The 13,313-nt window shown below is 44.7% G+C and overlaps 1 protein-coding gene across 3 annotated transcripts; it reads right to left on the bottom strand.

Moving 5' to 3' along the window:
- Positions 1 to 3,920: 3,920 nt before the first annotated feature.
- LOC113405989 lies at positions 3,921 to 12,592 on the bottom strand. Of its 3 annotated transcripts, XM_026647650.1 has the most exons (4): positions 12,472 to 12,592; positions 11,789 to 11,866; positions 9,601 to 9,778; positions 3,921 to 6,286 (listed from the first exon to the last, which is right to left on the bottom strand). In XM_026647650.1, the coding sequence occupies exon 4, from the start codon at positions 6,242 to 6,244 to the stop codon at positions 4,217 to 4,219; it is 2,028 nt and encodes a 675-aa protein (XP_026503435.1). In that variant the 5' UTR covers positions 6,245 to 6,286; positions 9,601 to 9,778; positions 11,789 to 11,866; positions 12,472 to 12,592; the 3' UTR covers positions 3,921 to 4,216. The 3 variants fall into 3 exon arrangements, with proteins under 3 accessions (XP_026503435.1, XP_026503433.1, XP_026503436.1); XM_026647648.1 differs by lacking the exon at positions 11,789 to 11,866; XM_026647651.1 differs by lacking the exon at positions 11,789 to 11,866 and having other exon boundaries at positions 12,483 to 12,592.
- Between the last annotated feature and the right edge of the window lie 721 nt (positions 12,593 to 13,313).

The following is a 13,313-nucleotide window of genomic DNA, read 5'->3' as shown; positions in this document are numbered from 1 at the left end:
TGTCCCGATTTTTCACACTTGCTGTCTGGTCACCCTATCCCGGCCCCACCCCTCAGATCCTGCCCTGTAGCCCCCACCCATCAGATCCTCCCTAGAGCCCCCTTCCCTCGTCACCAGCTCCCCCTACCCCTCCTCAGACCCTGCCCTATAGCCCCCTCCCCTTGTCTCCTGCTCCACCCACCCCTCACTGCCCTATAGCTCCCTCCAATGCTTCTCCCTTGTCACCAGCTTCCCCACCTCTCAGGTCGTGCCCCTTAGCTCCAGCTCCCCCTCCCCACCCAGGCATAGTTTAACTTTTATATTTTTGGAGCAGCTCCAATCTAGTCAATAGGGCTGTGTATTGGGGGGGCAAATTCTGTGAGGCTTGCATTTTGGGGTGACAATGCCCCCCTGCCTCACAAACTACACTATGCTCCCTCCACAGGCCCTGCCCCTTGTCTCCACTCCCCCGTTCACACAATCCAGACCCAGCCCTGTGGTGTCCAGACTCTGCTCCCTTGCTGCCTGACCCCTGCTCCCTCCCCACAGACCCAGCCTGTGATAATGTTTTTATATTTATTATTCCTAAGAAGAACTGATGGTGCATTTAACTCCAAGTAATACTACTTTGTGCATAACCAGGAATAAGTTTACCTTGTGCATTTTACTCAAGAAGTACAAAGGAAGGTCAGTGCCTCTAAACTCTGCGGCTTTCAGGGTTGGAGAGTCAGCTTTGTAACCCTGGAGAAGTTACATACCTAAGCAGAGGCTGCATGTAGGCCTATTTTCCAGGTATCTGGGCTCTGTTTAGGAGTGGTTAATATACTAGGAACTGTAAGGAATAGTATTCAGAAGATCCAGTTCCACAAGCTGCCATAGTTAGGGAACTATAAAATATTCTCTGCCAATAAAAAACAAATTAGAAGAGTTCCTATGGATTTTTTTTTCCTTTGAGGTGACCAGCTGTCTTCATACACATCACTAACTACACTGCTAGTGTTCACTAGTGCCATATTTTGAATGCCCTTGAGAATTAAGGACATTTAGCACCTCTCAGAGTCAGGACTTTAGTTTATAACAGCAGAATTACAAGTTTGTATTATACGTTATATCAGTTTATTACAAAAATTTAGAATGTACATTAAAAATTAATAAAAGTGGGTTCAAAATAGGTATTACAACAGTTAAAATATTTATGGTGTTATCCTACACTGTTATAATTCCAGACTATTTTAAGTTATTAATTCATACTTGTACATAATTCATCTAATAAAAATACCAGTTCCAAAAGAAAGCACAAGACAATACCATTAAGAAATTACAACTATCTTACAATTATTTTAATAATCCTTAGCCTTTTTATGTACAATATGCCACTTTGAATTTCAGACTTCTCTTTACTCCTGAGGGAATTCTGTGCCACTGTGCATGTGCAGAATTTACATCCCCAGCAGATTTCTTTGCTTCCCCACAGAAAACTGACTTTCTGATGGGAAAGCAAACGGAAGCCACAAGAGCAGTCATGCGACCCTCCCCAGCAATATGTTTCGGGTATCCAGGGCAGCCGGCAGAGAGGTAAATCACTGAGGCAGGGAACAGGACTGGGGAAGACCCGGCTGGTGGCTCCAACCCTGCACCAGGCTCAGCTGCTAGTCCTGGCTGGGCTGGGGAGGACAGGACTTCCTCTTTCCCTGCATGGCATCTGGGGCCAGGTCAGACCCACCCCCCGATTTCTCCCCCAGTTGCAGGGACCTCTGCAAACTGCGCCCCACCCCTCTTCCTGCACCCATCGCTCCTCAGCTGCAGGAAGAAGGCTCCCTGTACAGGGAGCTACTCCCCCAGTCGCCCAACCCCCATGGATCCAGAACCCCTATACCCAGACCCTCCTTCTAAGCCTCACCCCCTGCACTCAGAACCCCCCCAATGAGCCCCACTCCCCCTGCACCACTCTAACGAGTCACCCACACCCAGATCCCCACCCCACCGAAACCCCAACCAGCTGCACCTGGATCCCCAGCCAACTGAGCCCCACTCCCCCAGCATCTGACCACCACTGAGCCCCACACACCCAGACCCCTCTACAGAGCTCTATCCTCCCCACACCGACCCCCTCTGCTGAGCCCCAACCACCTTCACCTGGACCCCCCTGCAGAGTCCCATTACCATTGCACCCAAAACTCCCCAACAAACCCGTGCATCCAGTTCCCCTCTACACTTGGATCCCCCACTGAGCCGCCTGCACCCAGGTTACCCCACACAGAACCTTTTCAACCCACCCCTGGATTCCCCCACATTAAGCCTCGCCACACTTGGCTCCTGCCTCCCCATACCTGGTGCACCTGGCATGGAGGGGAAGGTCCCTGGGGTGTGTCCGGGGCAGGCCCAGTCCTAGCGCTGTGTCAGGGTTGGGTGCAGCCTCACCACTGAGTCCGTATCCCAAGGGGTAGCTGCACAATAATCTCCCACCTCTGTACAGCCAGTGGCCTATGCATGCGGAGCCTCCACATTTATCTGACAAATAAAATGTGTAGAGTTTTTAAATTTTAAAATATTGTGCACAGAATTTTTATTTTTTTGGCGTAGATTTTTTTTGGCACAGAATGCCCTCAGAAATATCTCTTAACAGAGTTGTAAGTACAAATTATTCAAGAGTAGTGCCCTCCAAAACTTATATATAAAAAAGCAGGTTTTATTTAATCTTCACCCAGCCATGGCTCCTGACAGAGTATTGTACTGAGGCATAGAAATGTAGTGTTAAGTTGTGTATCACAATATAAAAATATGCCATGACTGTATTACATTAATAGGCTAATGGGTAGGGGGTTTTTGGTGCACTGTCTAATCAGCTTCTTCAGTCAAGTGTGCCCCCCACCAAATGAATTACTTTTAGAGCAGGGGTAGGCAACCTTTCAGAAGTGGTGTGCCGAGTCTTCGTTTATTCACTTTAATTTAAGGTTTCACGTGCCGGTAATACATTTTAACGTTTTTTAGAAGGTCTCTCTCTCTAAGTCTATATTATATAACTAAACTATTGTTGTATGTAAAGTAAAGAAGGTTTTCAAAATGTTTAAGCAGCGTCATTTAAAATTAAATTAAAATGCTGATCTTACGCTGCCAGCCTGTTCAGCTCGCTGCCAGGCTGGGGTTCTGTTCACGTAGGCTGGCAGTGGGCTGAGCGGGGCCTGCGTCCAGGACGCCGGCTGGCAAGGGGCCGGCAGCCGGGACCCCAGGCCTGGGGGTGGTTCAGGGGTCAGGGCAGAGGGCTGGGGCTGTGGGGGGGGGGGGGGGAGGGGGGGGGGGGGGGGGGGTTGGGGGGTCAGGGCGGGGGGCTGGGGGGTGTGGGGGTGCAGGGCAGAAGGCTGGGTGTGAGGGAGGAGTTCAGGGATCAGGGCAGAGGGCTGGGGGTGTGTGGAGGTGCAGGGCACAAGGCTGAGTGTGTGGGGGTGCAGGGCAGAAGGCTGGGGATGTGTGGGGGTCAGGGCAGAAGGCTGGGTGTGGGGGGGAGTTCAGGGGTCAGGGCAGAGGGCTGGGGGGTGTGGAGGTGGAGGGCAGAGGACTGGGTGTGTGCAGGGCAGAAGCCTGGGGGGGGGGGGTCAGGGCAGAGGGCTGGGGTGCTCCCAGCTCCCTGCCCTGAGCGGCTCATGGCAGGGGGCTGGAAGGGATATGCCCTGTCCCCCTCCCCAAGGTCCCGACCCTACCTCTTCTCTGCTTCCTCTACGGAGCAGGGAGCATCCTCCCCCTCGCAAGGGCCATCATCTGATCGGCGGCAGGGAGAGGGAGGAGGGGCAGGAAAGCACCACACTAGGGGAAGAAGTGGGGGAGGAGGGAAGCTTGGCTGCCGGAGAACCAAGCTTCTGCCTCCTGCCCCCACAGGGGAGAGCGGTGGGCGGGGGGGACTGAGTGGGGCTGGGACCGTGGCAGGCAGCAGCGTGCCACTCAAAATCGGCGTGCGTGCTGTGTTTGGCACACGTGCCGCAGGTTGCCGACCCCTGTATTAGAGCATGCCTCATTAATTTTACTTTAGTTTTTTTCAAAAATCCTTTTCTAAAAAGGGTTGTGTGGCTTTATGCAATGTATCTTCCTCTATGAAAAGTAGTTCTTACTAAATGAATGGGAAAACAGATTTGTAGATAGAACAAAATTTGAAATGCATGAGTCAAATAGTTCAATTGCAATGAGCCATTTTGAAAATCCTTGCTTACTTTTTTTAAAAGAGATCCTCTTCACTTGAGTCTTTTCAAAAGATATCCTCCTCAGAGTCATCTGTAGTGTCCTTGCCATTAGCAATTGCATAAAACTCATTATTAAACAAAGATATCATCTCTTTGGATGGTTGAAACTGGTTGCAGCAAATCTTATTTCGGTGCATATAGGCCCTAATCCTTAAGATATTTTCAAGTAGGCTGTCCTGCAGTCTGTTCTTTAACTTGGTTTTTATCAAGTTCATTTGTGAGATTGTACACTCCACAGCTGCAGTGCTGAAGGGCAAGGTGAGAAGGGCAAGGGCAAATAATCCTAGCTCAACAAAATCCTTATCACCAACTTCATCTGTGTGTTTTGCAACTTCTATCCAAAACTGTTCTATTTGGTTATCTTCTGTGTTTGTCCATGAGACTGCATCCAGATTTTTCCATTGCTGTTTCAACTTGATATGATCCCCTCTACATAAGGACAAAAAAGACAGGGTTGAGAATTCAGGTTTTGTAGGACTTAGAACAACTGAAGGGCTCAGAGCACTGAGAGATTCTAGATGATGGACATTTGGAGGCAGTCGGAGCTTTATTTGCTTAGCAAACTCAAGGATACAATCTCGACATCTGCTTTGGATGGTCTCTACTGTATGTGAGGAAAGATTTGCATTTATTAATTCAGACAAGAACGGTGATCCAAAGTTAACCTCTGAAAGAGGCATGTAGTTCCTGTTACAGTGAATGTCATAATTTACAATGGATGACCATGTTGTAAAGACACAAGGTTTCATGACTCTTTGCACCAAATTCTGATAGAACAGCATTAATTCAGCAATAAGGTTAACTGGATTAACTGTTTCAAATTGAAATAACTTGTTGATCCTATTAGCTTCCTGAATAAGAGGCTGCAGAAAAACAAGATAGAGTCTATTTACTGGATCAGAATACATTTGATAGAGAAGCTCAGCACTGTAGTCCCTTTCATTGTCTCTTATAGACTGAAAGTGCAACATCAGAGATTCATACTGATCAAGTACTCTGTTAATACAAGGGCTAATGGACAGCCATCTTGTCTCAGTAAGCTGCAGTATTTTCAGGAAATTCTCTCCAACACTGATGGCAGCATATAGTTCATGGTACCTCTTCTGGTGGAAAGTGCTATGGGAAAACCACAAGTACGTCCGTGAAACCATATACTCTATGTTCAATGGAAGCACATCAATGGCTTTTGAAGAGCACAAATAGAGAGAGTAACTTACATATTTGATGAAAACCCCACAAGGATTGAGTTCATAAAACTTTTTGAGCAATGAATTTTTATTTCCACATAAGCTTGTATTGAAACCATCAGCAGCAATCCCAACACATTTTTTTATGTTCAGCTTGTTGTCATTTAGAAATGTCAAGAGGGCTTCTGTGATAGTACCACTTCTAGTCAAGTTAATGATCCCTGCAAAGGATGATACAATACATTTAAGCTTGTTGCTAAAGTATCTTACTATCAAGCAAAGTTGCCTTTGTGCTGATACATCTGTACTTTCATCAATGATCAACGAGTAGTGTCCATTGCCAATGTCTCTCAGAAGTTCTTCGTGTACAGTAGGACCAATGACATTTCTAATCAGTGTGGAGCATTTTGTTCTATGCAGACTAATGTCCTTCTCTGCTATCCCTCCAACAATGCACCCTAGGTGATCCACTGTAAAAATGCTCATATGGCAAGCTATGTGTGCCGCTAGCTTCAGTGCACACACATTAACAGATTGATCCATTTTGGCTTGCGTGATATCATCGTCAAATGAATTTTGGTTTTCAACTTCAAATTCAAATGAATGTTTTTTCATATCAGAAGAACATGAAAATAAAGCAACATGTCTCTTGTGCTTTTTGGTTTTACTGTGTGCAACCAAATCACTATGATGGGCTCTGATTTCACATGCGCAATATTTGCACGCTGCCTTTGTGTCATCTCCTGGTACACTTCGAATCCATTCTTTTAATCCAGTTTCCCTTTCCCAATCTCGACAGTATCTTTTTCCATACTTTTCCCACTTCCCAAGTGGTTTAGGTGCCATCTCTGGTCATGTGTTATGGGCTTCCCCAAGAACATAAGATTCCTTAAAAATAAAAAATAGTCAATTACTATAAATCTCCCAAGATAAAAGTAACATGAAAAATCTGAAATCCCTTATTGGAGGATTAAAAAAAAAGGTCACACACACAAAAAAAAAAGAGGATTTCACCAATAAATTCTGACAACCAGTTCAAACTCTTCAAAAGGAAAAGGCATGCTAAACCTTAAAAAAAAATCCTATATGTAAGTGTAACTCAGGGTCCAAATATTCAAACCTGTTAAAATTTCATCTGAATATGGACTGCTAGTTCAAAAAGTTCAGAGGTACTTTAACAAAACTGGTAGGCAGCAAATTTTACAATTCCAGGATGCTTTCTTCTTCCCAAAAGGGAAAAAAGTTATATAGGACATAATTAACATGTTCCCTCAAGCTATTTTACTAATAAATGTCTTGTGCCTAATGCCCAAGACTGGGATTAGGAATTCTGGGTTCTATTCCCAGCTCTGTCCGGACTTCTTGTGACCTTCGGCAACTCACTTAAATCTCTAATTAGGCACCAAAATAAAAATGGACTGATTTTCAAAGGTGTTGAGGCCCTCAAGCTCTCACAGACTTTAGGGGAATTTGAAGATTATCAACATTTCTGATGGTCAGCCCATTTGTGAATTTGTGCCTAATTAGAGATTTAAGTGCCTAAGAGTAGAGACACAATTTTAAAAATTTTAACCTCAACTCTGTGTTTTGGTTTATCCATTTATAGGGACAATACTTTTCTACTATGCAGACGTTCTGAGTCTTAATTAATGTTTTTAAAGTGTTTTGAGATCTTTGGATGGAAAGCAGTACGTAAGTGATAAGTAAAAATCACTGTCTAGCTTAATAACATCTTACAATCTTATAATATTACCCAATATATCACCAAAATACTCTCCATATAAAAGATATTAATCCCCCCTCTTCCCAAAAAGTGCATACCCTGCATTAAAGGGAAAAAATGTCCACAGGTCATATTATACAAACTATATTATCAAAGCAAAAGGAGAATGGACTGCTCACGTGACTAGTAAGGGTCTATAACTCTTGAGGACACTGGTTCTAATCAACTCCAAGTTGGTTGGGGTCAGATTTTTAAAGGTATTTAGATGTCTAAAGATACAAGTAGGCACCTAAATACCTTTAAAAGTCTGGCGCTTGGTGACTGGAAATCATTGCTGCCTGATAGCTGCTTAGTGATCTCTAAAATTAGTTGATGGTTTCAGTCCAAAGCTGCCTACATCACAAGTTCCATCACTGCAACTATTACACTTGGTGCAGTCTTAGTAGAGAGGCCAAAGACAGAATCGGTCACATGGCTAGATCCACAAAAGAGCTTGGGCATTTCAGTGCCTAACTTTTAAGCACCTTGCCACCACAGCCTTGCTCAGGCATGTAGGCTCCCTATACAATGCATGAGAAGAGCTGGACATCTAAGAATGGGATTACAAAAGCCAGAATAGTGAATAGGGACCAACCTAAATTAGCCAATAGGAAATGCTGAGGAGAGGTGCCACCACTCAAAGGCACTTAGGTACTCAAGTCCAAGTTAGACTGTCTATCTCCACTAAGGATTCTTAGCCAAAAACTCTTTTCTGGAATTACAGTAGGTATCTACGCTGTTTTGTTTTTTGAAGACATGCCACAGAGAAGGTGGTGGAACCTCCCCTAATAATTTTTAGCTCAGTGATTAGACCAGGGGTCAGCAACCTTTCAGAAGTGGTGTGCTGAGTCTTCATTTATTCACTCTAATTTAAGGTTTCGCGTGCCAGTAATACATTTTAATGTTTTTAGACGATCTATTTCTATAAGTCTATAATATATAACTAAATTATTGTTGTATGTAAAGTAAATGAGGTTTTTTAAATGTTTAAGAAGCTTCATTTAAAATTAAATTAAAATGCAGAGCCCCCCAGACCAGTGGCCAGGACCCGGGCAATGTGAGTGCCACTGAAAATCAGCTCGCATGCTGCCTTCGGCACGCGTGCCATAGGTTGCCTACCCCTGGATTAGACCATTAACTCAGGATATAGATGACCCAGGTTCAATTCCCCCTCTGCCTGATGTGGAGAAAGGATTTGAACTTGGGTCTCCCATGAGAGTACCCTAATCACTGGCTATGGCATAATCTAATATGAGCCCCTCTCAGTTTATCCCGTGGAAGCTGTTCCACTGTGTATAAGTAATTAAATATGCACTGGAACAGAAAGAGAGTGAGAATGACTCTATAGCTGTTAGTGGCTTTGACACTCACCTGGGATGTGAGACATTGAGGTTCCAGTCCAATGGATATTTGATTATTTATAAAAGTGGAACAGTTTCAACAGGAGAGAAAGAGAGATACATGTCCCAGAATACCCCATAGGCCAGTGGTTAAGGAAATCACAAAGTAAAGGAAGACAAGTTCAATTCCTTTCTCCACCTCAGGGAGAATTGAACCTGGGTCTTTTACATTCTGGGTGAGTGAGTGCTCTAACCATGGGGCTAAACATTATAAGGGGGCAGCACCACCACCTCCTCTTTTGTGTAGGAACACGTTATGGATCAGGCTCTACAGGCAAGATAGGCAGAGGAACACTTAGTTTGAGGACCCTGCCCAGGGCTCAGGTGCCCAGACACCTAGACTGAGGTGGCTGTGCACGTGCTCACTGGCAAAACCCAGGGGACTTTACCAAGGGAAATTTAAGCACCTAGGGACTTTAGAGTGAGGCAGCAGGTGAGCAGGGATTTTGAGGATCTCAGTGGTGCTTAAACGTTGGCCTTAAGCATCTAAATCGTTTTGTGGATCTGGCCCACAGTGACTAAACTTCACTCTCACCCCAAAACTGATCCTGCAGACTGAGGCATAGGCCCAGCGACAGCCGGTAACCAAGGCAAGAACATCCCTATGTACTTTTTTTGTGAATACATCTTCAAGGATGTCAATGGTCATCTTTCATGAGCACTAAATTCAGTTAAAATCCCAATACGTCCTTGGTTTGAATCCTATTTTCTGCATCAATCTAAAAAAGAAGTTGGTAAACATCTTTGATTTTTAATTTCCAGCTCCCAAGAAAAGTTTCCTGGGATATTCAAAAAATGAAATCTAGCAACATCATTTTCTTTTCTTTTTTAAATAAGTAAAACAAAGTTTCAAGAAATCTGTGCAAAGAAACAACATTTCAACACAGTAAAAATACTCCAATGAAACATAAAATACATAGAAGACCAGAAGAAAAAATAAAGGGTGAGTATTTTAAGCCTTCAGAGCGTCAGACTTGATTTATTTAGTTATTTACAGAGTAGGAGCTTCTTTCTGCTGTTCCTTCTCTTCTGGTACCAACCTTTTCTTTATTCACAAGTACTCCTCTTGACCACCAAGTATTTTCTCTTCTCTCCGTATTTCTCTTGGTGTCCTGGGAGTGTCTCTATCACGGCTGTTGTAGAATGCTTACTCAACTCCATAGAAAAATTTTGAAATCAGCAACACTCCCTCTGTTCATTACCAGAAGATATCAAGATCTACCAAAAAATAAAAACCCAACCTAATTCTCAGCAACATATCTCAAGAATCAACAATTAGAAACAATCCTAAAACAAGTTGTAAAATAGTTTTCCCTCTGTCTATGTCAGACATTTCTAACATGCCCATCATTATAAGGGAAAAGAGCAGGAAATGCAGTCTCGCTGTCTACTTTATGTAAATATACTCTGATATCTAGGTGATGGTCACATTAAAAATCCCTAAAAAGAGTAGAATCTAAGCCCCATATATATTGAGACACATTAATTTGTCTGTAAAAGATCCTGTACTTCATCTCTGCTACTTTTATCAGTTATTTTAATTCCCGCCTATTCACCCCTTATGTGCGTTTTTTGCTTTGTACTCTAAACATTGTCAGGTTTGGTCTGGCCTGATTGATCTACAGAGCCCTACAAATCTGTGGATTTATATTCCCAGACCATTTTTGCAGATTGCAGATCAGATGTGAATATAAATTTTGTATCTAGAGCCCTACAAATCTGTGGATATCTGCTTTATATCCAAGGATGGGATGTGGATACAAATTTTGTATTTGTGCAGGGCTCTACTGATCTATTCCAGTAGGGAAGTTCCACATTAAAGGTGCTTTTCTTTTTTTTTTTATTAAAACATTTATATCACACCGTCCTAATGACCAACAGAGAGCTTTTTTGATATTATTTAAACCTGGTTTTCCTTTTAAAAAAAGAGAAGCCACCAGTACAATCAATCCTATAATACCAAATTAGAGCATACATTTGCAATAGAGGAAAAACTGACTAGAAAGTTAACAGATTCATTTCAACCTTCTGATTGTAAGTTAAAAATACTTTTACAATATCTAACACTTTTCAGAGTCATTTTATGTGGGCAAAGAGTGGTTCCTAATTGGAGCTCGCAGAGATGACCATATGTGATAGTGGATAATTAGTTTAAAAACCATTGCATTTTTAACATGCTGTATTTAAAACTGGTTCTATAGATAGCTGAATAGTGCAACTGTATGGGATGCTCCATTGGCAGCCAAAGCAGTAATAAAGCAATTTTTTTTTTTTTATAAACAAGAAGACTTTCAGAGTGCCTTCCATCTAAATAACCAAGAAAGCTTTACACGTAACTGTTAAGCCAATACAACAATTCTGTGAGGCAGGGAAATAGGCCAAGTCACTAACCATTCTGTTTCAAGGTGATACAAATTGGTGGCAGAGCTGGAAATTAAACCCAGATTTCCTTTCTCCTCGTCCGATGCTTTAGTCACAAGACAATGATAGAAAGTGATAAGAGCTTCACTAGCATGTACATGGGGATGTTAGGGCATTCAGCCCCTCTGGTGGGGCAAAGATGGAAGAAAGTCTCTCCTCACTAGCTTTATCATGTATTTAATTGTGAAAATATGTACACCATTGGCAAAATTTCATAAGAAATTGTAAGCTAAGAAAGGAAGCTGAGAATATTAACCCTCTCAAAAGTAGACAGCAATGGAGTTGGATTATGTTCAACTGATGGAAGGTCATCTAGAATTTGAAAGCAAAGCTAGATCTCTACATTTCAGATGGAATTTAAATGTATCAAGAACAGAGGTTCCCAAACTGGGGGTCGTGAGGTTATTATATGGGGGGGTCACGAGCTGTCAGCCTCCACCCTAAACGTCACTTAGCCTCCAGCATTTATAATAGTGTTAAATATAAAAAAGTGTTTTTAATTTATAAGGGGGGGGGTGCTGCACTCAGAGACTTGCTCTGTGAAAGGGGTCCCCCAGTATAAAAGTTTGAGAACCGCTGATCAAGAATATTAGAAAAGTTTTCAGGTGAAACGAAAAATGATGATAGACATGAACTATTCAATAGAAAATACACAGTAAGTTTTGGAAGTATTATTGCATCTATTTATATTTTTAGGAAGTGGTAGCAGAAGCATGAAATTCCTGCTCATAGCTCTACAGATGCTTTCACTACAGTGTTTCAGTGGCTAGGGTTCTTGGACTTGGAGACCAGGCGTCCAATTCTTACTCTGTCAGATGCTTCCTGTGTGACCGTAAGTCAGTGTATGACCATCGTACAGTGGCACTGCTGCAGCATAAACACATCCTACATCAACAGAAAGGTTTTTCCATCAATTTAGTTAATCCACCTCTCAGAGAGATGACAGATCAAAGGAAGAATTCGTCCCTTGATCTAGCTGCTTCTACAGTGGGGGTTAGATCAACCTAACTACATCAACAGGACGTGAAGTTTTTCATAGCCCTGACCAAGGCAGTTAGGTCCATTTAATTTTTAGGTGTAGACGAAGCCTCTGTCGCTGTGCCTCAGTTTGCCATCTGTACAATGGGAATAGCTGCCCTTCCCTACCTCTGCAGGTGTTGTGGAATGTGAGATAAATACGCTGAAGGCTGAGGCAGGGACCGGCACTAGGGAGCCATTTCAGTACCTAGATCATCCCTCTCCTGCGTTATCCCTGTCCTGGCTCCTGTCCATTAGTCGGTCGGTCTCTCTCTGGGGCCCCCTCTCACCCCCGCCAGCTCGGGCTCCGCGAGCTCACCCCGCGCACACCTGGGCTCCGCGCGCCACTTTCCGCCCCACGCCCAAGGCTCTGGGCGCGGGAAGAGCCCCCCGCGCACCGCCAGGCCGGGGGCCTGCGCCCTTCCCACACCGCCGCCTCCCCGCCACCGCTGCCGCGCCTGGGCCCCTCTTACACGCAGCGGACCCTGAGCTCGGCTCCCTGGCTCAGGGGGAGCCGGTAAAACAAAGGCAGCACGCCCCGGGCACCAACGCTTCCGGACGCCGCCTTCCCATCGCCGCTCAAGCCTTGGCCCGGGCAACTACCGCTCAAGCCGTAGAGGCAGCGCCCAATCAGCGCCCGGTTCTTCTGACTGACAGCCCGTTGTCCCAACAGGGCTGGATGCTTCCGCCCAGACTCTCTGATCGACAGCAAAGCCCCCCAATCGGCTGTTGTTCAAAGAGGTAAGGGCCCGGAGCCCCAAGGCGCTCGCTGCAGCCTTGAAGGAAGCAGCGCACGGAGAGCGTGCCTTCACAGCGCCACCTGCTGGGCGAAGGAGGGAGCAACTGCAATGTCATAACGGTATGAACAGTTAGAATCTATTGATTATGCAATTAATATTAATCATTTGTTAAATATTTATATAAAATCTCACTCAGTATTCTAACGTAACCTGTCCCCCTAACAAAGGATATCAAGGTGTTTTACAAACAGTGGCCCTTATCCTGCATCTGTATCCACTATCACAACTGCGTATGCCTAGATAGAGTGCTACGCAAGAGTTGAAGTCTGTGCTGCTCACAAATCCTGATGTAGGTTCAAGTAGGGTTACCATACGTCCGGATTTTCCCGGACATGTCCGGCTTTTGGGAGCTCAAATCCCCGTCCGGGGGGAAATCCCCAAAAGCCGGGCATGTCCGGGAAAATCGGGAGGGAGGGCTCAGCCGGGGTCGCAGTGCCGGGCCGGGCTGGGCGCGGGGCCGGGCGGGGAGCCGGGGGCGTGGTGCCGGTCCGGGTACGCGGGGCCGGGGAGCCGGG

Source organism: Terrapene carolina, unplaced genomic scaffold (assembly GCF_002925995.2).
Source record: "Terrapene carolina triunguis isolate 2854851 unplaced genomic scaffold, T_m_triunguis-2.0 Scaffold62, whole genome shotgun sequence".
Classification (NCBI taxonomy): domain Eukaryota; kingdom Metazoa; phylum Chordata; order Testudines; family Emydidae; genus Terrapene; species Terrapene triunguis.
The sequence above is the reverse complement of the archived record's forward strand: the minus strand, read 5'-3'. Positions and strand labels throughout refer to the sequence as shown.

What these genes read in the sequence shown, in the direction of transcription:
- LOC113405989 (XM_026647650.1), bottom strand. Translation starts at nt 6,244, where the DNA reads ATGGCACCTAAACCACTTGGGAAGTGGGAAAAGTATGGAAAAAGATAC.